Source organism: Phacochoerus africanus, chromosome 13 (genome assembly GCF_016906955.1).
Source record: "Phacochoerus africanus isolate WHEZ1 chromosome 13, ROS_Pafr_v1, whole genome shotgun sequence".
NCBI classification, from domain to species: domain Eukaryota; kingdom Metazoa; phylum Chordata; class Mammalia; order Artiodactyla; family Suidae; genus Phacochoerus; species Phacochoerus africanus.
In genome coordinates, this window is record NC_062556.1 from 24,677,099 (window position 1) to 24,701,135 (window position 24,037).

The window sequence follows — 24,037 nt, forward strand, 5'->3', positions numbered from 1 at the left end:
TTTGGTATAGAATGCCTAAAGAAAGTTTATTAAAGGATATTTCTGTGACTTTTTGATATGTATGCCGTTGGCTTTTGAAGATTTTTTTTTTTTTTTGTCTTTTGAGGGCCACACCCTTGGCCCTGATGGATACTAGTTGGGTTTGTTAACCACTGAGCCACGACAGGAACTCCTCAAAGATTTTCATCATTGTAATTTTGACTTCTCATGAGCTACACTAAAGTAGAGGTTTAGAAAAAGGGAAATAATATCCACCTGATAGGGAACAAGAATTAAGTCAGATAATAATGATAATAATGGAAAGCCCTTAAAAGGAAATGGTGAAATCTCGGTTTGGGGAAGTCCAGGTCAGGAGTCCCTTTAGCTGGTGGGTAAGCCTGGGTGACCAGTCAGTATACAAATTCCGGTTGAGACCTTGGGGAAATTCCTGGATGTCAAGAGTCTGCTGTATCGTAGATGCAAACAGAGTATTAAATAATCGTTACATTGAAATGACAAATAAGAACAGATTCGGGGAATTTCGGTTTGGAAAGCTATAGTAAGTTTTGTGAGGCAAGAGAACATGTGACTCCATGAAAATATCCAGAGAATTTTCATGTGCACACCTACGGTGTGTGGTAGGTTGGTATAAAATTGGCTTGATAAGCTATCTATCATTTGTTGATGAGGGCACAGACACATGTTCACAAATTCTTAGAGTGTTTATGTAAAATTCCACAACAAAGAACAGAAGAGTGACTTTAGCCAACCCAAAGGTTCTTAGGTAGTAATAAATTAAATTCCATTAAAGCTGACATTAAAACTAAGTGTTAGCGTATTAAATGTGACATGCAAGAAACAGAAAAGACAATTCAGGCAGGAACACCGTGCATTAAGATGTGCATTCATTCATAGTATTTGAGGGGTATTGACCAAACTCTCTGACCACTGAGTGCTAAGAATCTGAGGTGATGCCAATTCAAACCACAGCTTAATTTACATCTTAAGTCTTCTAGCCAATGAATTGAAGAGAGAAGCCAATGCCTCCAGTAATTAAACCCAAGAAGTTTTAGTCTCACACTGTCATGTGGTTGCACAGTAAGAACATTCCATCTGACCAGGTTAAAAGAAAGTAAACATTTGGCAATTCCACCTTTTAGCCAAGTCAATGGTCTCAGCTCCCTGTTACCTTTTTACCAATATGAGCATATTTGAACGTGTCAGGTTTGCACAGTAAGAAAATGGCTTTGTGGAATATATTTTTTTTGGCACAAAAAAATATTTTCCGATACCACACATCAAAACGTTCACCCGCAGCAAAATATCAAGCCATCGAGGTGCCTCAGTGGTGCTTACTTATCTGGGCAGAAACTACCAGAACAGCCAGTGGCTCCCAAGGACTTTGTATTGAGTCGCAATCACTTCCCTTCCAAGGAATAGCACCAATGTGATTACACCTCAGACTGGGGAGTGCTCCTTCCAAGCTCTTTAATTCCCTGGAGAATGCGCTTCACATGACCCACTTTCGGTATCCCCAGGTCCTATTAATAAAAATTAAAAAAAAAAAAAAAAGAAAGGAAGGTAGAGAAAGAAAAAAGAAAGAAAGAAGTTTATTGACAAGCAAAAACTGAGGATAAAATACTTTAACAAATAACATAGTTAGCACTCAGTTCATTCTTTTTGGCTTATAGTCAATGATTCAGGAAGTGAAAGTTAGAAAAGTAAGTGTATTAAAAAAACCTGACATTAAAAATTATTAATTAGTGAAAAAAAATACCGTCTTAAACTCTTTTTTCTTGTCTTTTTTTTTTTTTTTTTTTACGGTCACACCCGAGGCATAAGGAGATTCCCAGGCTAAGGGTCCAATGGGAGCTGTAGCTCCCAGCCTACACCGCAGCCATAAGCAATGGGGGATTTGAGCCCCATCTGCGACCTACACCACAGCTCACAGCAACGCTGGATCCTTAACCCACTGAGGGAGGCCAGGGATTGAACCTGCATCCTCAGGGATACTAGTTGAGTTCATTACCACTGAGCTACAACAGGAACTATAGCTCCCTATAGTTTTCTTAAGCATAAAGGGCACAATCAATTTGCCAATACAGGAAGTCAAATAACTTCTTCCCAAAACAGAGAGTGTGAAATATTTGAAAACTTGTACAATGGTAATTTCCAAAGCAGCCTGGAAAACAGGATTATAAGGTACCACAAGATTATTTGTCTGAGAAAATAACACACACACACACACTCTCTCTCTCATTCTCCCCACCCTGCCCCATATACTTTATGAGCTCTTTGATTCTATAGCAGAAATGCCACTGGTGGCTCCTGAATCCTTTTGGAAAATACTCCTTCCACAGCCAGTGCTCTTTTCAAACTTGGAATAATTTCAGGGAAACATTTTTACAATATGTAACTGACCCTGGAAAATATTTGTTCATATGACACCAGGTCATCTGCAATTATACATTTCTTTTTTTTTTGGTCTTTTTTTTTTTCTTTGTCTTTTTAGGATCGCACCCATGGCATATGGAGATTCCGAGGCTGGGGTCTAATCGGAGCTACAGCCGCTGGCCTACACCACAGCCACAGCAACGCCAGATCCGAGCCACGTCTGTGACCTGCACTGCAGGTCACAGCAATGTTGGATCCGTAACCCACTGAGCGAGGCAAGGGATCGAACCTGCAACCTCATGGTTCCTAGTCAGATTCGTTTCTGCTGTGCCATGATGGGAACTCCACAATTATACATTTCTTGAGTATGTGCAAAAACAGCAAACTTAGAAGCAAGGCCAAACCCTTGAGGAAGCTATGAATGTAAATGCTTTTATGGTGGCATTTAGATTCTTTGATTTACGTGGACTATTTCAATATTCTTTATGCTTTGTGATAGCATAGTTACTGATTAAGAAATGTAATATTAATATTTAATTTAAAATTGCATTTTAGGCCATATGTACATTGTATTCTCAAGAATAAAAAGTTCTTGGAGGAGTTCCTGCTGCGGAATTAATGCAACTCAGGTTGCTGTAGAGGGGCCGGTTTGATCCCCAGCCCCTCGCAGTGGGTTAAAGATCTGATGTTGCCATAGCTATGGCATAGGTCACAGCTGGCCTGGGAACTTCCATGTGTTGCAGGGGTGGCAAAAAAAAAAAAAAGAAAAAAAAGAAAAAAGAAAAAAAACCACATAAGTTCTTTGAGAGACGTATACTCTACTCAAAGTTATTTTAGTGTCAAGAGATGAATGTTTTTCCTAGAGTTACACTAACATCTTAGCTGTATTTTCTTTAGTGTGAGTTCGATACTTGCAGTTAGGCTGTGATAAAGTCACGCTGTGACGTTTGTTCTGTTTCTTTATCTCTTTTTATCACATTCTTTAATGTTGGTCTTTTCTTCCTTTGGACGCATTGGTTTAACTTTGCAGAGACAGGCTTTGAGGATATTGCTACCGTTCTCCATGCAACGTGTACAACTTTCCAAGTGGAAAACATGAAAAACCAACCAACCAAAGACCCTGGGTCTTTACCATTTTCTTTGGTGTCCCTCACTTTTCCTACTGCCTTCCGGGGGTGGGGATGGGGTGGGGGTGGGGGTCAAATAATGCCATTGGTTTATTTGTCTATTAAAGCACATGAGAACTATTTCCCCTGTCCTACCTTTAGACGGTCACCCTGCTGCCTCTAGCTGTGTTGGTGAGAAGTAAGACCCGAGCCAGGATCTGAGCAGGAGTGACCTGGGTGACACGCAGGAGGAGAAGCGTACCATAGGAGGGTACACTCCCAGGGTGAGAGGAGTTAGTATTTTTAAGCAAATGAAATAAGGCCGGGGTAGAAAGGGTACAGCCCAGCAAGGGCCAGCGATTCCACAGCAGGCTGATTACAGAGGCAGAACCTGTAGGCATCCCATGGAGGTGGGTCCACTGATTTGAGCACGGGGCCACTGATTTTATTCTAACTGAAATGGGAAGAAGGTACGGAAAGGTTCTCAGCAGGCAAGTGACATACGGGATGCTGAAATATGGCTCTGGTTACGATGCGGGTAATGGACAGGAGAGGGCAAGAGGGCCACTGGAAGGGCCAGTTAGGAAGCTCCTGAGTAAGGACAGTGGACAGGAGAAAGAGAAATGGATGGAGGTGAAAATCAGACTGGCTTGGTGATGGGTTTAATGAGTCAGGGGGGAAAGGATGAGGAAGAGGAAGGCGCAGAACAGGACCTTGGGTTTCTCTGGTTCGGCTGCCTGAGTTACTAGGATGGAGAATCCTGGAGAAGGGGTAGAATGGGAGGAGGACAGGAGAGCAAAAGCTTGGTTTAGGACATGTTAAGATTGACATCCTTGGGTGACAGCCAAGTAGCGAGAAAGGTTGGTGATACAATCCTAAGGTTTGCAGATACATGAGGTCGGGGCTGGAGACAGAACCTTGTGAACCACTGATGGAGGCACAGCCAGTATCTGAAGCCAGAGGAATGGATAAGATTGCCTAGCGGGTAGGTAGGTAGCCCTTCCCCAATGCTTAGAGACTTGATTCTGAAGCATCTGCTCCCTCGTAGCGCAGAGAACAAGGGCAGCTCGGTCTCGAGCTTGGCTTTGCTCTCCTGAAAGCTCTTTCTGTAAAATTACCTTCCTTTGCCACTGCCCCACAGCCTGTTTTAGAACCAAAAGAGTTAAGGCAGACTACGTCAGTACAAATTTCTGAAAGAAGTTTTAAGGGAAAGAATGGAATTTGCATTAAAAATAAAAACACTTCGATTTTTACGTGGGAGCTGCAGCTGCCAGCCTACACCACAGCCCCAGCCACACCATACAGTATGTCTGGGACCTACACCACAGCTCATGGCAATGCCAGATCCGGAACCCACTGAGCGAGGCCAGGGATTGAACCGGCATCCTTATGGATCCTAGTTCCTAACCTGCTGAGCTACAATGGGAACTCCTTTAAAGTAATTCATAATCATCTCCCTTTTACTCTCTCTTTCTTTCCATCCAGGTCTTATAGGTCTAATGTTTATGTGGGAGCTTTGGTTTTTCATTCTGCAAATATCTGCTTTACTCATTGTGCATATTCCTATGTTTAACTTTTAATTTTTTTTTTTGTCTTTTTGCTATTTCTTGGGCCGCTCCCGCAGCATATGGAGGTTCCCAGGCTAGGGGTCAAATCGGAGCTGTAGCCACTGGCCTACGCCAGAGCCACAGCAACGCGGGATCCGAGCCGAGTCTGCAACCCACACCACAGCTCACGGCAACACTGGATCCTTAACCCACTGAGCAAGGGCAGGGACCGAACGCGCAACCTCATGGTTCCTAGTCGGATTCGTTAACCACTGCGCCACGACGGGAACTCCTAATTTTTAATTTTTAATTTTCTTTTGAGCATGGGTCCACTGATTTTATTTTTTTTAAATTTTTAAAAATATTTTTCTTTTTTTCCATCATACTTGGTTTATAGTGTCCTGTCAATTTTCTACGGTACAGAAAAGTGACACAGTCACTTTTATACATTAAAAGTATATATATACAGATATATATATACATTCTTTTTTCTCACATTATCCTCCATCACGCTCCATCACAAGTGAGTAGATACAGTTCCCTGTGCTAGACAGCAGGATCTCATTGCTTATCCACTCCAAAGGCACTAGTTTGCATCTATTCATATGTTTTATATGTTTGTATGAACATACACATATGTTTATACACACAATCTTTGCCTTGAATGTATGCTAATTTTTTTTTTTTTTTTGGCTACCCCACAGCATCTGGAGCTCCCGGGCCAGGGGTCAGATTTGAACTACAGTTTCGACCTACACGCAATTCCAGCAACACTGGATCCTTAATCCCCTGTACCTGGCCAGGGACTGAATCCATGCGCTGGTGCTTACAGAGACATCACTGATCCCATTGCACTGCAGTAGAAACTCCAAATGTCTGCTTATTTATGGCAAATAAAATGCAAACTTCTAGAGGGCAGATGCTACCTAGAGAAGCTGGCATGGTATATTAATAAGCAGCTATTTAATAAATATTGCTGCCTAGGATAGCAGAAGCTGCACAAAAGATGTTAAATGTAATGATCCTCTGCATTTTTTGGTAGGCATTCAAGGTTTTTTTTGGTGGTTTTTTTTTGTTGTTGTTGTTGGTTTTTTTTTTTTTTTTTTTTTTTTTGTGTTTGCTTTTTAGGGCCACACTGTAGCATGTGGAAGTTCCCAGGCTAGGGGTCAAATCGGAGCTACAGCTGCCGGCCAACGCCAGAGCCACAGCCATGCTGGATCTGAGCCTCGTCTGCGACCTGCACCACAGCTCACGGCAATGCTGGATCCTTAACCCATTGAGCGAGGCCAGGGATGGAACCCGCATCCTCATGGATACTAGTCAGGTTCATAACCCGCTGAGCCACAGTGGGAACTTTCTTCATTTCAAGTTTTGAAGTCAATTTTTACTTTATGAACTCTTAACACCGTGTATGTTGCTATGCTCTGGATTTGGGACTCTCAACTAAGGTCATTAGTTCATTTATTATTTTATTATTATTCTGGGTAAAAATGTTTAGGTATGAGTGGTGTCTACTTTTGGTGTGCTAGAACTGTATGGCTTTGCTTTATAAAAATCTGTATATTATCCATTATGAGATCAAAGATTTCTACTAATGTATTTGTAGATAAGGGCACAGCTGTTCGTGAACTTAGGAATTCACTGTCTCAAAATTCCATGCATTTTAGAACCTGGTCTACGGGAGAGGAATCAATCCTGCAAACATTGACGGCTGTGTCACTTGCTTATGCATCAGTCTTGGAACTTTTAAATGGCAGTATGTGGTGAGAAAATATAACATGACAAAATCCTGTTTCTGACTCTGGACAGAACAGGTTATGCTGGCCATTTCTATTGTTGAGGATCCACTCAATGAATAATCAGGAATTGCTATGGACCACGAGTTAATAATTTTCCTTCCCTGTCATAAAAGACAAATAGGCTCTGAGCTGCTTTCTAGCAAAACCAAAGCATAATGTTTACTTCCTTTGCTGAAGAAAATAAGAAATGTATTTTTGAGAAGAATAGAATTTTAGTAATAAGTCATGGGAAGGAAATTTGAACTTACTTGTCTCATTGTTCCTGTGACCTCTCAAAGGCCAATTTAGAAATAGAACCAGGAGTTCCTGTCGTGGCGCAGTGGAAACAAATCCAACCAGGAACCATGAGGTTGCGGGTTCAATCCCTGGCCTCACTCAGTGGGTTAAGGATCCGGCGTTGCCATGAACTGTGGTGTATGTTGCAGACGTGGCTTGGATCTGGTGGTGCTGTGGCTGTGGCGTAGGCCGGTGGCTACAGCTCTGAATAGACCCCTAGCCTGGGAACCTCCATGTGCCTCGGGTAACGGCCTTAAAAACAAAGGGGAAAAAAAAAAAATAGAACCAAGCCATAGGACTCTTAGTAGCCACTGCTGTGAGTCTCTCATCTATGTCCCTAGGTTAGAAAGGCTTTGTTATTGGTATTCTGAATTAACTTTTAGCTGTTAACCCGTTATCTGATATTTTCAGTTATCTTCATCAACAAATACCACCTTTCATGTTGATCCAATAAAATGACCTGATGGAAGCATGATCCAGTTGGAAGTCTTAGCACAGGAACAGCCGCACCAATGGATGCAGAGAAAAACGTCTAAGTTCATGCTAAGCTTTGGCTGCCACAGAAAATGACTTTGACGCAAAAATAATTGCGGACATTCTTGTTTCAAAAGCTTACAAGGAACTCAGACCACAGGACAATGCATCGGAGGTTACTTCATGTTCACATAACATCAGCCAAGCTATAAGCACAGGACAGAAAAGCGCAGGAGACAGGAGTCTGTTTTGCAAGAACAATTTTGAGAGCAGAAGAGTAGCACAAAGGAAATACCTTAAGATCTCGCCTTTCCAGATGCAAAAGTTCAGCCCCTCTGATGTCATGACGGATGAAGATTTCTTTGTACTCTCCCAAATTGAGCAGATCCAGCCAAGCAGCAACTTCCTCTGTGCCCCATTTCTGAACTACCAAAGAGCAAAACCCCCTTAATTTCTACATGCTCAATGCATTACAAAGCAAAGGGTGGCCAAAGAAGATGCAAAACAGAGTACAGCGGCAGTGCTAGCAAAGGGAGAGGCTCAAGGTGTTGTCTCAACAAAACTACAATTCCGCTTGTTCTCATGCAGGTGACAGGCTGTCCATCAACACGAGGCTCTGACGGTACGAAGACATTCACTGCTGTGCGTCTGTACCTTTGCCTTTAGGTCAAGTTCCTCCTTAAAGGCACCCGAAGTACACAAGATGTATCAAAATAAACTTCTCATGATTTGGACCAGTAGGATAAGGTCTAAATACGTTCTTATGATCTCCCTTAAGACCATACCTGAAACTCGTTATAGTTTAATGTGGAACAAATGCTAATTAAAATTTAAAATCTGACACCGGGTATGATTTTACATAAACTTCTGCTTCGAGTCTGGCTGGCTTCAAGTACTGCCTTTACTGATTATGCTTTCGATACATGTACTGTTAAGTCCACGTAAGATCATCTAAAAACTGTCTATGCTGCTTTCTAAGATTAGGTGGGTGGTTGTTTTCCAGCGTGGATAACCGCTCTCTTATACCTTTTACTTAACGATTAGCTTAATAAAAGTCTGTTTGCCACGTGTGGATTTAAAATGCCCTTCAACAGCCATTCCGCAATGGTCAATAGTCAGGTTAGAGCTAGCTCCGAATTATCAAATGATTTGATTATGAAAGGCACCCAGCATCACAGACACAGAACCTGAAGGTGCTTTAGCAGTGGTACCGCGTTACATTTAGTCTCGTGGGAAAGGCGGCAAGGGAACTAGAAAGGACATCCAAGCGAGAGTTTAATCTTTGCTTGAGAATGCAAGTGTCACGGGGGGGCTGTCATTGCCGAGGGGCTGAAAGGGCGTCGTGCGGCCTTAAAACAGGAGGAAGAGAACATATAACTCGAGGAGGAAGATACAGTCAGCACGTTAAAGGAGTAAATGAAAAGTCTCTACTTTCCATGTATCAACAGGACACAGATTGTGTCCTCTGAAGAAGGAAAGCGAGGGAGAAGCCTTGAATGGCTGCTGAAGAACCACCTGAAGAATATCAGAGACACTGATATTCACCCAGCAAAGCAGAAGTGAACAGCCACCACCTCATAGTCTTTTTTTGTTTTTCTGTCTTTTTAGGGCCACACCCACGGTCCTTGGAGGTTCCCGGGCTAGGGGTTGAATGGGAACTACAGCTGCCGGCCTGCACCACAGCCACAACAATGCCAGATCCGAGCCACGGCTGCAACCTACACCGCAGCTCACGGCAACGCTGGGTCCTTAACCCGCTGAGCGAGGCCAGGGACGGAACCTGCGCCCTCATGGTTACTGGTCAGATTCGTTTTCGCTGAGCCACAGCGGGAACTCCACCTCATAGTCTTGTGTGCATGATGCCTACAGATGTCTACTTGGAGTTGGACTTAATTTAGGGACCACATGATTTTTTTTAGTGTGGTAAAGTGAACATAAGATGCAATTCACCACTTTACCATCTTAGGGTGTACGATTCACCGGCATGTAGTACATTCATTACCTGGCACGGTGATCACCACTCTAGCCTCAGATCATTTTCATCACCTCAATGGTGTCACGTTCTTTTTTTCATCATGCCATACTTTCTCTTCTCGTGCGGATCACCTACCAGGCTGTGAACTTGTCTTCTGCTTCTGAACCTTTTCCTTTTTGAATTTGGGCACAATGCGAAAGACCGTACTTCTGCTGTTTCTCTTGGTGCAATCCATTGGGGGCTCCTGTTTGAGTCGAGCAAGAAAAGAATTTTCTCAGGATAGTAAGAGAGGAAAAACCCACTCTGACAGCAAAGGGAAGAGAAAAGGCTATAGACACAAAATACTGTTGAAGTGATAACTTGTTCCAAAAACGTTCACGATGTTACAGCTCCCGAAAATGTACTGATTCCCATCAGATGCCTGTGTTCACACAAAAGCCTTCTTTCACTGGTTCAAGAGGATTGCATTTGAAAGTGTACAGGAGTCTCCCCTGACCTGTGGATTCGCTTTCCGCGGTTTCTGTTACCCGCGGTGGATGGCGGTCTGAAAATATTAAATGGAAAAGTCCAGAAATAAACAATTCATAAGTTTTACGTTGTGCGCTGTTCCGAGGAGCAAGATGAAATCTTGAGCCATCCTGATCCACCACATGAAGGATGGGAATCATCCTTCTGTCCAGGGTATCCTGCCCGCCAGTCATTTTGTGGCCATCTGGGTTATTAGATCCACTGTCGAGGTATCACAGTGTTTGTGTTCGAGTCACTCTTATTTGACTTAACAACAGCCCCAAAGGGCAAGAGGAGTGATGCTGGCAATTTGGAGGTGCCAATGAGAAGCTGTAAACTGCTTCCTTTAATGAAAAGGTGAAAGCTCTCGACTTCAGGAAAGAAAAAAAAATCATACGTATGCAGAGGCTGCTAAGATCTACGGTAGGAACAGATCTTCTGTCTGTGAAATTGTGAAGAAGGCAGAAGAAATTGGCGCTAGTTTTGCTTGCTGCCCCGCAAAGTGCAAAGGTTATGGCCACAATGTGTGTGAAGCACTCAGCTGATATGGAAAAGGCGTTATGGTTGTGCAACAAGATATTCTGAGAGAGAGGCCATATTCATATCACTTTCATTATGGTATATTGTTATAACTGCTCTATTTTATTATTAGCTATTGTTCTTAGTCTCTTACTGTGCCTGACAAATTAAGCTGTATCACAGGCATGTATGTATAGGAAAAAACACAGTATTTCTAGGGCTCAGTAGTATCTGTGGTGTCAGACGTCTGCTGGGGTCTTGCAGTGAATTTCTTGCAAATAAGGGAGGATGACTGTGTTCCGAACGTGTCTTCCCCTGAACATCTCTTTTTTAAAAGATGCATTCGAATTCTATGGTCATACAGCCTACATACTGATAAAGAAACAGGTGCATTTTACATACCTCATCCTCATTTGGGTGTAAGATGTAATAAAGCCAAGGGATCTCTGTTAGTTTCTGCAGCTCCACCTCCACGGAATGTAAGGCGTTGGATACCCGCTCTTCATGTGGAGATTCCAACTGCTATTTACCAGCAGATTAAAAAAACAAAATGAAACAAGCCTCAGCAACCAGCCGCAAAGAGAATACATTATTTTTTCACACCAAACATCCTCACCTCTTATTGAGCTAGGTCAGATTGTTGCTGGTTTGTTTTTGTTTGTTGTTTTTTTCGCTTTTTAGGGCTGCACCAGAGGCATGCAGAGGTTCCTGGATGAGGGGTCACATCAGAGCTGCAGCTGCCAGCCTATGCCACAGCCACAGCAACGCCAGGTCTGAGCCATGTCTGGGACTTAGACCACAGCTCAAGATAACAATGGATCCTTAACCCACTGAGTGAGGCCAGGGATCAAACCCACATCCTCATGGATGCTAGCTGGATTCGTTTCCACTGAGCCACAACGGGAACTCCTGTTGCTGTTTTTATTTTAATATAAAAGAATACAGAAAAAAGAATAAATTATTTTACATTGAGTTCATTTAAGCAAACCTGGAGAAGATTTATCCTTATTGACCAAAGATGATATAAGTAGTTTGTGTGACTTTAGGAATTTCACAGAGAAGAGTATTGCTTTTGGTGTTTATTTATTTATTTCTATATAAGTCCCTTCCTCTATGTTTCCTATCCTTGCATCCATCTGCCTATTTTCCCAGCTTTCCCCAGTGAGGCATCGCATTATTCTACTTGTTGGTGGCAAAAATTGTTCTGATTTACATAGGTCACTGTGTGAACAAATAATAATATTTTAAATTGGTCATAAACATGTCATATAGTAAGAACTGCTTGGCACAAAAATCTCCTGGATAATTAAAATAATAAGCTTAAGAAAAAAAAACCATGAATCTTAGAAAAAAATTGGGATAAAAGCTGTTGTACAGGAGTTCCTGCTATAATGCAATGGGATTGGCGGCATCTTGGGAGCTTGGGGACAAAAGATCTATCCCCAGCCTGGAACAGTGGGTTAAGGATCTGGCTTGAAGAAGCTGTGACTTAGGCTGCAACTAGGGCTCAGATCTGATCCTTGGCCCAGGACCCCATATACCACGGGGTGGCCCCCAAAAGAAACAAACCAACCAACCTGTTGCTACTGGGCAAATCAGAGCAAAGTGAAAGGCTTGAAACCTGGAAGAGGGTTTGGAACTTTGAAAAAGAATTTAACTGGTCACCTATTATCCCCTCATTTGCAGTAGTTACTAAATGTCACTTACAAATTCAATAAATGAACACAGGTAAAAGAAACACTCTTACGCACAGTGGAAGAGGAGCGGACTGAATTCTAGTCCTGACTTGTTACTAACTCTGCAACCAAGGGAAGGCGAATTGATTTTATGAGTCTTAGTTTCCCCCTCAATAAACAGGAGAATGTGATTACACTATTTCTAAGGTCTCTAGAAACTAATCAGTACTTTTATAAATGACTTTAAAATTGCAGTGGACCTTCATAAAGGTCCACAGGATTTCAAATTGAAAGTTCAGAGACAACGTTGTATTACTTTATTATGGACATTATTTTCCCCCCTCTGTCATTCAAAGTTTCCAGCACTTCTACAAGTTAATAAAAATATAGACAGTCTCCACTCACATAAAATGTACCACTTTCCTTTTTGTCTAAGAACACATGTCTTCCAAAAGCAATATGCTTTTGGCATATTCATCATATCAGTAAAATAAAGAGTATAATGTAGTCGCTCTGAAATATGATTGACAATTTTGATATCAATATTGCCAAATGTTTTTAAAAAGTTCACTGGAATACATTTCAAGCCAAACACTGCATTGGACCATGACAGAAGATTGAAAAGTGAAGGGGATCCTTCTGCTTCAATGTAACATCCTTGATTAATATTAACCAAGGAACAATGGGTACGTTCAGTGTAGACAGCTAAAATACAGAATAAATCATACTTATGGTTCTTGCACTCAAATGACCTTAAATGTATTTCAAATAACACACAGCAATACACATGCTTCATCCGAAATTTGGGGCCAACATCACAGCTCCCTCGATTTCCCATAGGACTAATTTTAGAAGAGCAGCCGGAAGATTCTGGCTAGTAACACAAGTGCCAAGAACGGCCAAGAAGGTCTTCCCATTGGTTTTATCAAAAGAGAGAGCCAGTGTTTCTTCCTCAAAGTTCCTTTTCGTGACCATAGCAGAGGTAGCCATGGAAGTCCTATTTGAGGTTCCCCTGGAAGTGGGTAAAACCAATGGACCTCATGCAACCTTTAAGTTTCCCTTCTCAGAGCAAAGGACGCTCCAAGGGCAATAGTCTTCTGGAGCCAGTCGAACAGAAATCCCAACCAATCACTTACCGTGAGCTAGGCTCCCATTCTCCCCCTGTGCCAGATACTGTGACTTTTACTATCACTTGTATTTAAATGTATACAATTGCCCAAGAAAGAGATAAAATTACAGTTAGGAGAAATAGTTTAAGTTCATCACCTATCAATCAATCAAAATTGGCACAAGGACGAAAAAAAATAGCTAACGTACCAGGTTTTCTACCTTTGCAAAGCATGTGTGAATAATCTACAATCAGACACTAGGTGGCGAAAAGACCCAACGTGCTAGAACCTTTCCAGGGTGAGGGAAGAAAGGCTGACCAGGCAAGGACTCTGTGCAAACCAAACAGAACGTCTATGGATTCCTAGCACTTCTGATTGAAGTCCATGGACTGTGGTCAGATTCAGACTTGGCCTCAATTTGATTTCTAGCACCAATCTTGAGTTAATTTAGATATGCCTAGTTCTCGAAATTTTCTCCTTAAAACAATGAGTCTAGAAAGTATCTTTTTTGTGTGTGTGTCTTTTTTCTTTAGGGCCACATCCGCGACATATGGAAGTTCCCAGGCCAGAGGTCAAATTGGAGCTGCAGCTGCCAACCTACACCACAGCTCATGGCATTACCAGATCTTTAATCCACTGAGGACAGGGATCGAACCTGCGTCCTCATGGATACTAGGTGGGTTCATTACCACTGAGCCACAACGGGAACTCCGAGAAAGTATCATTTTTTTAAGCACATCTAGAAAACAGTGACAATCATACTACAAAGGTTAACTGCGAGAACACAGCCCATGACTTCCTCTGCTTTTCTGCATTCAAGGGTTCATGAGCCCCTGAAAAATGTCTGCTCTTCTTTGTAAAGTTCAAGATTCTCAAAGCTGACTGCGGAGAGCAGGATTGCATAAACTCACAGTGAGGGGAAATCGCCACTCCTTTGAGCCTGAAGCATAGCTCCTGGGGTTGGCCAGGTTTGCGCTTGAGGGCAAGAGCCAGGTAAAAAGGGAAGCTCTCAAGGATGGAGGCCAGAGGCTGCTTCTGTATTAGAATCGGACGAATGCATGCTCCCTAACAAAGGCAAGAACCCACACATGCATCACCATCTTCATGTCATCCCCTGTCTCTTTTCCTTACCAAAGGAACCCTGCCAACTAGTAAAGATTCTGTTTCATTATATAGGGCCTTCACATTGATGGCTATTTCAGTGGCAGTGTCTCTCGTAAGACTCTAGGAAGAAAGAACAAAAACAAAAACATCAAAGACAAGTAGTTCTGCAGCACATAGGAATTCAAACAGCAGCAGGTACTTTTACGTTCACGCTTCCCAGTTAAATTCGCATCTCAAACAGAGATAGTTTTAAAATCTACCGCGATTCTATGTTAATTGCAAAATGTCACACTCACATTTGTTAGCATGAGCTCTTCTGATTCTAAGACCACAGAAGCAAAAGAATTCACTGACCCAGGGAATATACTCAGGATCACATCTCAGACACACAAACATGTCTATGCAGGTGACAACAGACACGTACTCTCATAAAGGAGTCAAGTCAAAGAAAATGACGACTTATTTATTTATTTTTTTGGGGGGGGAGCTTTTTAGGGCTGCATCCTCGGTGTATCGAGGTTCCCAGGCTAGGGGCTGAATTGGAGCTGTAGCCGATGGCCAAGCCACAGCCACAGCAATGCCAGATCCGAGATGAGTTTGCGACCTCATCTCGGACCACAGCTCACAGCAACCCTGGATCCCTAACCCACTGATCAAGGCCAGGGATTGAACCTTGATCCTCATGGATACTAGTCTGCTGAGCCATGACGGGAATTCCAGAAAATGATGTTTTAAAAGGGGCACGATCTGAACATAATTCGTTCTCTCCACTGCCTTTCACTCTAAGTAGTTCCAACCAGATTGGTTTTTAGTTTAATCTTGACACTTCTTTGTCTATTAGCTTAGGTGACTGTAATTGAAAAATTGAAACAATAAATACTGGTTTTCCCTGCACCATGTATCACATTTCCAGAGAGTTACAGTCTATCCTGTCTATTATTATTTCTACATTAAAAATTTACCAAAGTTGCGAAATTTCCACTTCCACACTAAAAGATTAACTGATTTAGTAAAACCAAATGAAGACCAATTTCAATGGACAGATTAAGAAATAAACAGTGCCACTAAAATGCATGATATCAAGGTCTGCAGGAGAAAAAAGGAACGATGGTTAAAAGGAGAAGGAGTACAAGGAAGACGGGAAGGTGACAAGTGGTTGAAAGTGAAATAGAAAAAAAATGAAAAGGAGGTTCCTGGCATGGCTCAGCTGTAACCAACCCGGCTCATATCCACAAGGAAGCGGGTTCCATACCTGGCCTTGCTCAGTGGATTAAGGATCCGGCTCTGCTGTGGTTGTGGCACAGGCCAGCAGCTGCAGCTCTGATCGGACCCCTGGCCTGGGAACCTCCATAGCCATGGGTGCAGCCCTAAAAAGACACCCCCCCAAAAAAAGAGAGAAAATTTAAGAGCAGGAAAAGAAACATGGCAGGAAAGGAAAATAAAATGTGGCTATGAATGCAAAACTTCTGGTAGAGATCATATAGGTTACATTATGTTCTTTCAAAGGGTGTGGCACGAGTTCCCGTCTTGGCGCAGTGGTTAACGAATCCAACTAGGAACCATGAAGTTGCGGGTTCGATCCCTGCCCTTGCTCAGTGGCAAGGCCGTGAGCTGTGGTATAGGTCAAAGATGTGGCTCGGATCCTGTGTTGCTGTGGCTCTGGCGTAGGCTGGCAGCTAAGGCTCTCTGATTAGACTCCTGGCCTGGGAACCTCCACATGCTGCGGGAGCAGCCCAAGAAATGGCAAAAAGACCAAAAACAAACAAACAAAAAACAAAGGGTGTGGCACATTTTATAGCATCAAACTATATGCATAAAACCAAAAAAATCGGTGGAATGGGCATTTACCATTAGCTCCTCACCTCTGGAAAGCGTGGGTTGGCTTTGTTCAGTGCGTGGGAACAGGCATTCACCGCGTGCGCCAGCTCCTGTTCCAAAAGACAGTGGATGGTGGCTGCATCACAAATCCTGCAAGCAAACGTGAAACAAAAGAACGTTTCTGAGCATTGCTGAGTTTTCTGATGTGTAGAAGTAGCAGCATAAAATAAATAAAAAGGGAGTTCCCATTGTGTTTCTGTGGGTTAAGAAGCAGACGAGTACCCATGAGGATTGGGTGTGACCCCTGGACTTGCTCAGTGGGTCAAGGATCGGGTATTGCTTCGAGTTGGTGGTGTAGGTCACAGATGAGGCTTGGATCTCATGTTGCTGAGGCCAGCAACGACAGCTCTGTTTGGACCCCTAACCTGAGAACTTCCATATGCTGCAAGTGTGGCCCTAAAAACCAATATTAAAAAAAAAAAGTCGTCAGGGGAAATTTTCTTTTTTATTAACTGCTCAGTTGTGAATGGCGTTGGGTAGATTTACAAAATTCAAACCATACTATAAACAAAAACTACTATCCCCCAAATCTTTTAGGTAAAGAGTTAGGCTTAGAATCAGAGATAAGCATAATGAGGTGCTATTTGGAAGAACAAAATATAGTAACATTTGATTTTGCTGTATTACTGGAAGTGAGAGGGACCCCAAATGTATCGAATAGATGCTCATCCATTATCCACTGAAAACTTCAACCAGGCTCAAAAAAAGCAGATTAGGGGAAGAACATTGCCAGCTTATCACCTATGTGCCAAGGGATTTATAGGCATCATCTAATTTATTTATTTATGTATTTAATTTTTTTATAGGGCTGCAGGTATGGCGTATGAAGTTCCCAGGCTAGGGGTCGAATCAGAGCTGCAGCCACTGGCCTACGCCACAGCCACAGCAACGCCAGACCCACGCCTCACCTGTGACCACAGCTCCTGGCAACGCCAGATCCTTAACCCACTGAGCGAGGCCAGGGATGAAACCTGCTTCCTCATGGACACTAGTCAGGTTCTTAACTCGCTGAGCCACAACGGGAACTTCCACATTTTCTAATTTTATGTTCACAATCTGAAAGGTAGCTATGATTCATTTTGTCTACTTTATAGAAGACACAGGGGCTCAGAGAGCTTTAGTATGTATATAAAGCTAATCAGTGGTACGAGTCAGGATTTGAATCTATGGCTATTCAGTGCCAAAGCCTGTTATGCCACAGTCCTTTGGAATCTAAACCTTCAAGAATCGTCCTAAAAAGACTGGATCCTGGAGAGAAAAGAGGCCAAAGAAGACAAGGGAGGAAAAGTTCTACTGATTGCTAGAAAATGTTGTAAGGTTTGCAGAAGGACGGGAAGGTGAGACTATGCTAACCCTTTGGCTTCTGATATTTTCAAGGAGCATTATCTTTGATCTGCAAAGGATAGAACAAAAGAAGAGACAGAAGTCCCAGATACTTGAATCAAGAGTAAAGGAAAAGAGGTGAATTCTTTTTTTTTTGGTTTTGTTTTGTCTTTGGTCTTTTTAGGGCCGCACTCGCGGCATATGGAGGTTCCCAGGCTAGGGGTCGAATTGGAGCTACAACCACCGGCCTACACCACAGCCACAGCCACGCTAGGTCTGAGCCATGTCTGCGACCTACACCACAGCTCACGGTGACATCGGATCCTGAACTCACGAAGTGAGGCCAGGGATCAAACCCACGTCCTCACGGAGACTAGTCGTGTTCGTTAACCGCTGAGCCACCATGGGAACTCCGGGTTTAATCCTTAAGGAAAGACAGTGGATACGCAAGGCACAGAGGAACTGTACTCACACATCTTTACCAATAACCTTGAGCATCACGAAGAAGAGGTGATCGGTCAGAAGAACAGAGATGGGTAACTGTTATTCTAGCTTTCCAGGAAAAAGGAAGTGGTAAATCGACTTCAGATCAACATTTTCGACGGCCAACTAAATCTCCTCCTCGGTAGTTCTAATGTCACTTACATTTCAGAAGTCCAGGAGAGAATCCATCACTTCTCTTTTATTTTATATTTATTTATTTATTTATTTATTTATTTATTTATTTATCTTTTTGCCTTTTCTAGGGACGCTTCCCGCAGCATATGGAGCTTCCCAAGCTAGGGGTCGAATCGGAGCTGTAGCCACCAGCCTACGCGAGAGCCACAGCAACGCGGGATCCGAGCCTCGTCTTCGACCTACACCACAGCTCACGGCACCGCCGGATCCTTAATCCACTGAGCAAGGGCAGGGACCGAACCCGCCACCTCATGGTTCCTAGTCGGATTCGTTAACCACTGAGCCATGACGGGAACTCCTAGCACTTCTCTTTTAAAATCTGCTCCTCTTCCTGAATATTATGGGTTCATCAAAGGTGCTGTAATCCAAATAGCCACTCACTAGAAACCTGAGGGTCATCCTGTCCATGCCCACATATACACAGCAACTTTGGATCCTAACCTATCTTTTTCCACCATCCCACGGCATATGGAGTTCCCGGGCCAGCAATCGGAATCCAGCCGCAGGTGCAACCTTCGCTGCAGCTGTGGCCATGGCCGATCCTTTAACCCACTGTGCTAGCTGGGGATCGAACCTCCGTCCTGGTGCTACAGAGATGCCACCAATTGTGCCACAGCGAGAACTCTGATTCCAACCTATCTTAAATCTCTCTTCTCCTTTCTGTCTCCATTGCCTCAATCTCTTGTTTTCTATCAGAGCCATTCTGACAGTGTTCCCTTTTGCCCCAGATTTGCTGTCCTGCAGACAAGCCGCACACTGCTTCCAGAAAAAACATCCTCATAAAGACCTGGACCCTCCTTACCTCTCCACCCACATTTCCAACTCTCTCAAATATACCATGCTAACATTTCAGTCGCCCCAAACTCCCTGAGATGTCCTGAAAGTACCCCGCACTCACACTACTCTGGGCTTTTACACAGGCTGGCTCCCATACTCAGATTGCTCCTTCTCTTATTCTATTTTCAAGACTAGGCAGAGAAGTCACTTCCTCCAGGCAGCCCTCCCTCCCTGCCTCTGGCCTCCTCTATGCATCCAGAGCACCCACTGTGTGACCTGTGATAAGATGTGAGTCACATTTCTCCCTCCCACTACTCTGCCAGCAAATTAAGAAGCAAGACAGCAAAGAAGTCATCTTCGCAAATCCCAAGTGCCTAATATGGGGGCTGGCACACAGAAGAGGCTCAAAATCATTTGCTGAATATTGAATAAATACACTCTGAAAACTGACAAATGCGCCTGATTTTCATCATTCGCGAAATTAATTTTTTTAAAAAAGATGAGGAGTCAAACTAGGTTGACCAAGAGGAAGTCTGGCCAACCTTCACTTTTTCTTCTTCTTCTTTTTTTATTTGTTAGAATTTATTTATTTATTTATTTCGCTATTTTTAGGGTTGCACCCATGCCACATGGAGGTTCCCAGGCTAGGGGTCTCATTGGAGCTGCAGCTGCCAGCTTACACCACAGCCACAGCAGTGCGAGATCTGAGCTGCGTCTGTGACCTACACCACAGCTCACAGCAACACCAGATCCTTAACCCACTGAGTGAGGCCAGGGATCAAACCTGAAGCTTCATGGGTCCTAGTTGGGTTCATTAACCACTGAGGGAGAGCAGATGAAGAGCGCGGGGAGGGAACAGGGAGGACATCAGCCCCTTGCACCACTGAGCTTTGTTTTCCTCCTATTCTGTTTCAACCTTTTCTTTCTTTGGCCACGCCCGCAGTCAGGGATCGAACCTGTGCCACAGTAGCAACGACACAGAGTCCTTAACCTCTAGGCCACCCGGGAATTCCGTCTATTTCAACATTTTGATTAGTGACCAGATGAAGGTGTGGCAGGAACGCAACAGCAACCACGCGCAGAACACTCACTACACCAGACATGATGCACTTCACAGGGTGGATCTCACTTAACCTGCACTTGACCTGGTCAGGCGGCTCTCGCATCCCCTTTTGGTAGAGAGGATGTGCGTGAAGAGGAGACGAGAAACTTGCCCCTGGTCCCTCCTCCCTTCTGAAGTTCACTGCTGGTCATCGGGATTTTTTTTTTTTTGTTATTGTTGTGGTTGTTGTTATTGTTGTTGCTGCCATTTCTTGGGCCGCTCCCGAGGCATATGGAGGTTCCCAGGCTAGGGGTCAAATCGGAGCTGTAGCCGCTGGCCTACGCCAGAGCCACAGCAACGCGGGATCCGAGCCGCGTCTGCAACCTACACCACAGCTCACGGCAACGCCGGATCGTTAACCCACTGAGCAAGGGCAGGGACCGAACCCGCAACCTCATGGTTCCTAGTTGGATTCGTTAACCACTGCGCCACGACGGGAACTCCTCATCGGGATTTTTACCTGTTTTACATTCATAGAACTTGTTTGTTTTCTCTCTCCCTTTCTATCTGCTAAGATTGATTTCTGTGGTCTTGTAATCTCTGGGATGCGTCTTCCGGAAACTGATTTTTGGACTCTTTCTACCCAACCCCATCCCTTGACTCTCCTTGGGAGCAGTGAATGTTTGTAATTCCTTTCACAATTATAAGGCCCTGTACAAGTGAGTAGTATAGCATGAAGATTCTGTATAACGTGGAGAAATAATAATGGAAGGGTTACATATAAGAGGTTATATATAAAATATATGTGGTATATAATATATACAACCCATATATAATATATAGTGTATACATAATATATATACATATAATGTTGACAAGTTAGGAGGGCTCTCCACTGTGTTTCAGGAAGTCCCAGGTCTATCCTGTGGAGAACACAGTTGCGTGTGCATGCATGTGTGCATGCATGCGTGAGTGTGCACGTGCGTGAGTGTTGGGGGAGATGTGATGAACAGCAATAAGCAAGGCAGCAAATGAGAGTAAAGGCATCTCTTCTAGACCCTCAAACAACTGCAACCATGTACTAAAACTACGAAAAAGCAAAGGTGGGAGTTCCTGTCTGTGGCGCAGCGGAAACGAATCCAACTAGGAACCATGTGGTTGTGGGTTCGATCCCCGGCCTCACTCAGAGGGTTAAGGATCTGGTGTTGCCGTGAGCTGTGGTGTCGGTCACAGACACGGCTCAGATCTGGTGTTGCTGTGGCTGTGGCGTACGCTGGCAGCTGTAGCTCTGATTAGACCCCTAGCCTGGTGACCTCCTTATGCTGCAGGTATGGCCATAAAAAGACAAAAAAAAAAAAGGAAAGGTGGCCAAAACCAGTGTTCTTCCAGTCTGGAGGCCCACAGGACCTGGTACCTGGTAATGAGCTCCTCTGCAGCCTGAGAGCACAGCTGCATCTGAGACACCTCTTCCGTCGCCAGGTCAGCCGCCTGCTGGATGTACAAATGGGTTCGAAGCACGGGTTTACCGGAATCACCCTTCTGCTTATCTTCCCAAGATTTCAAAGTGCTTTCGAAAGCCTGTTGAAAATCAGTATCACAATGAATTGCTATTTTAGAGCTCCAAGGCCCAAAGCATATGCATATTTAGACAGTACATGAATGACTTTGAAGCTACTATTGCTTTTTTCCTAAATCTAACACCTCATTAAGTAAATGACAAGTTCAAAAAACATATTTTCAGCCTTTCCAGCATATTAGTAACGTAGTTGATGACAATGTTGATACCACTGAGAAATTTACAAAAAGGATGGCTTTGATTTATGTTTCATTATTTACTATTATATGTATAATAAGTCTTACTTGTCATGGGTGTGACCTTAACTAAGAATATACATTTTGGAAAAGGCAAGACTATAAAGATAATAAAAAGTTGGGGACGGTTCCTGCTGTGGCACAGCAGGTTCAGAATCTGGCGTCTCTGCATCAGCATGGTTCGATCCCCAGCCCAGCACAGTGCACTAAGTGTCCAGCATTGCCACAGCTGTGGCTGGGATTTGATCCCTGGCCTGGGAACTTCCCTATGCCGTGGGGGCAGCCATAAAAAGAAAAAAAGCAAATTTGTGAAGTGTTCCATAATTTTCAGATTACCATATTTAGAATGGATAAGTAATGAGGTCCTACTGTACAGCACAGGGAACTATATCCAGTCTCTGGGGATAGACTGTGATGGAAGATAATATAAGAAAGGGAATTATATATATGCATGACTGGGTCACTATGCTGTACAGCAGCAATTAACATTGTAAATCAACTATGCTCTAATAAAAAAATAAATTAAAAATAATAAATTCCTTTGAAATTTCAAAAAAACCTTAAAAAAATAAAAAAAATTAAAAGATGGGGTTGCCAGGAATTGGGATGGGGGGGAGGCGGAAGAGTAGGTGGAAGACAGGAATTTTTAGGGCAGTGAAACCATTTGCCATGAAACTGTGATGGTAGAGACAAGTGATTATATATTTGTCTAAAGTCACAGAATGTAGAACACAAAGAGAAATGTAAGCACGACTTTAGGTTAATAACAACAGATCATCAGCTGTCAGAAATGTATGACACTCAAGCGAGATGTTAAGGAGAACACAGTGGAGAAAGACAGGAATTCATGAGTTTGTCAAGGGAGGTGAGGAGGTACGTGGGAAGACGTACCTTGCAAGTTCTGTGCAATTTTTCACTAAACCTTTGGCTTTTTAGGGCTGCACCCTCAGCATATGGAAGTTCCCAGGCCAGGGGTTGAAACTGGAGCTACCACTGCTGGCTTACACCCAAGCCACAGCAACGCCAGATCCAAGCCAGGTCTGCGACCCACACCACAGCTCACGGCAATGCCAGATCCCCAATGTACTGAGCAAGGCCAGGGATCGAACCCGCATCCTCATGGATACTAGTCAGATTCATTTCTGCTTCGCCACGATGGGAACTCCCAAAACTAATTATTTTGAGGACTACAGAAATATTTGCTCATAGTTAAAACCACAGTGATGTAAATGTCAGACTTGAAAGCAATTTAAATCTTTTCCTTTGGTTTCTATTGTTCATAATAACCCTTTGATTATCTTTTTAAAGGCTTGATAAAACTCTAGAAGGACTTTTTTGGGTTACGTACCCGGTCCCTTGTGAGCATCTGGGCTCTGTTTTTGTGCACAATTTTGATAATCCCTGGAGGCTGAACCCACGCTTCTCCATCCACCTGCACTGGAACTCCCTCATCACCAAATATAGTGATTTTTACAGTACGGCACTGAAAGAAGACAAGTTATTTTAGAGTATAAATCATCTTGAGGAACTGACAATCTTGCATCCAAACTGATTTTGACACATTCTGTGGAATGGAATGTTATATGCTTTCCCACATATGCTAACACGGTAACAACGGACATGACAAGAAAGTCCATTATTTTTAGACAAATATACAGTGGAGGAGTCATTTGGAATCGATTTCTCAGTGGCCCAAGTGAAGTCAACTTGATTAGAGAAACAAACCTGAGCTATTCGGTGGTGCTGCAGTTTAATGACCCTTGAAACTGCCATTTGCATGCTATCAAATATTGCAACAACTTCCAGGATCTTGTCATCAAATGACGGTGCAGCAAATATCTGAAAGAAAAAAACGACATCACACGTCCACTGATACCGTTAAGGCTTAAATGGAGTGGCACTTCAAGCAATGTAAACTCTGCAACTTACATATTTTTGAAAACATGAAAATAGTAAGCAGAATGGAGTTTCTGCCGTGGCACAGCGGAAACGAATCCGACTAGGAACCACGAGGTTGCGGGTTCGATCCCTGGCCTTGCTCTGTGGGTTAAGAATCCGGTGT

The 24,037-nt window shown here is 43.3% G+C and overlaps 1 protein-coding gene across 8 annotated transcripts in view; it reads right to left on the reverse strand.

Moving 5' to 3' along the window:
• Nucleotides 1-862: 862 nt before the first annotated feature.
• DGKH (diacylglycerol kinase eta) overlaps nucleotides 863-24,037 on the reverse strand; it is a 185,588-nt gene continuing 162,413 nt past the window's right edge. For 5 of the 8 annotated variants that reach the window (XM_047755789.1, XM_047755785.1, XM_047755787.1 and 2 more), the window contains 9 exons: nucleotides 23,701-23,814; nucleotides 23,324-23,458; nucleotides 21,578-21,741; nucleotides 16,328-16,433; nucleotides 14,493-14,585; nucleotides 10,979-11,098; nucleotides 9,686-9,794; nucleotides 7,871-8,001; nucleotides 863-1,520 (listed from right to left, as the gene is read on the reverse strand). In XM_047755789.1, coding sequence (XP_047611745.1) covers nucleotides 1,431-1,520; nucleotides 7,871-8,001; nucleotides 9,686-9,794; nucleotides 10,979-11,098; nucleotides 14,493-14,585; nucleotides 16,328-16,433; nucleotides 21,578-21,741; nucleotides 23,324-23,458; nucleotides 23,701-23,814 — 1,062 coding nt within the window. In that variant the 3' untranslated portion in view covers nucleotides 863-1,430. The remainder of the gene's footprint in view (nucleotides 1,521-7,870; nucleotides 8,002-9,685; nucleotides 9,795-10,978; nucleotides 11,099-14,492; nucleotides 14,586-16,327; nucleotides 16,434-21,577; nucleotides 21,742-23,323; nucleotides 23,459-23,700; nucleotides 23,815-24,037) is intronic. The other 3 variants (XM_047755790.1, XM_047755792.1, XM_047755788.1) reach the window with 2 other exon arrangements.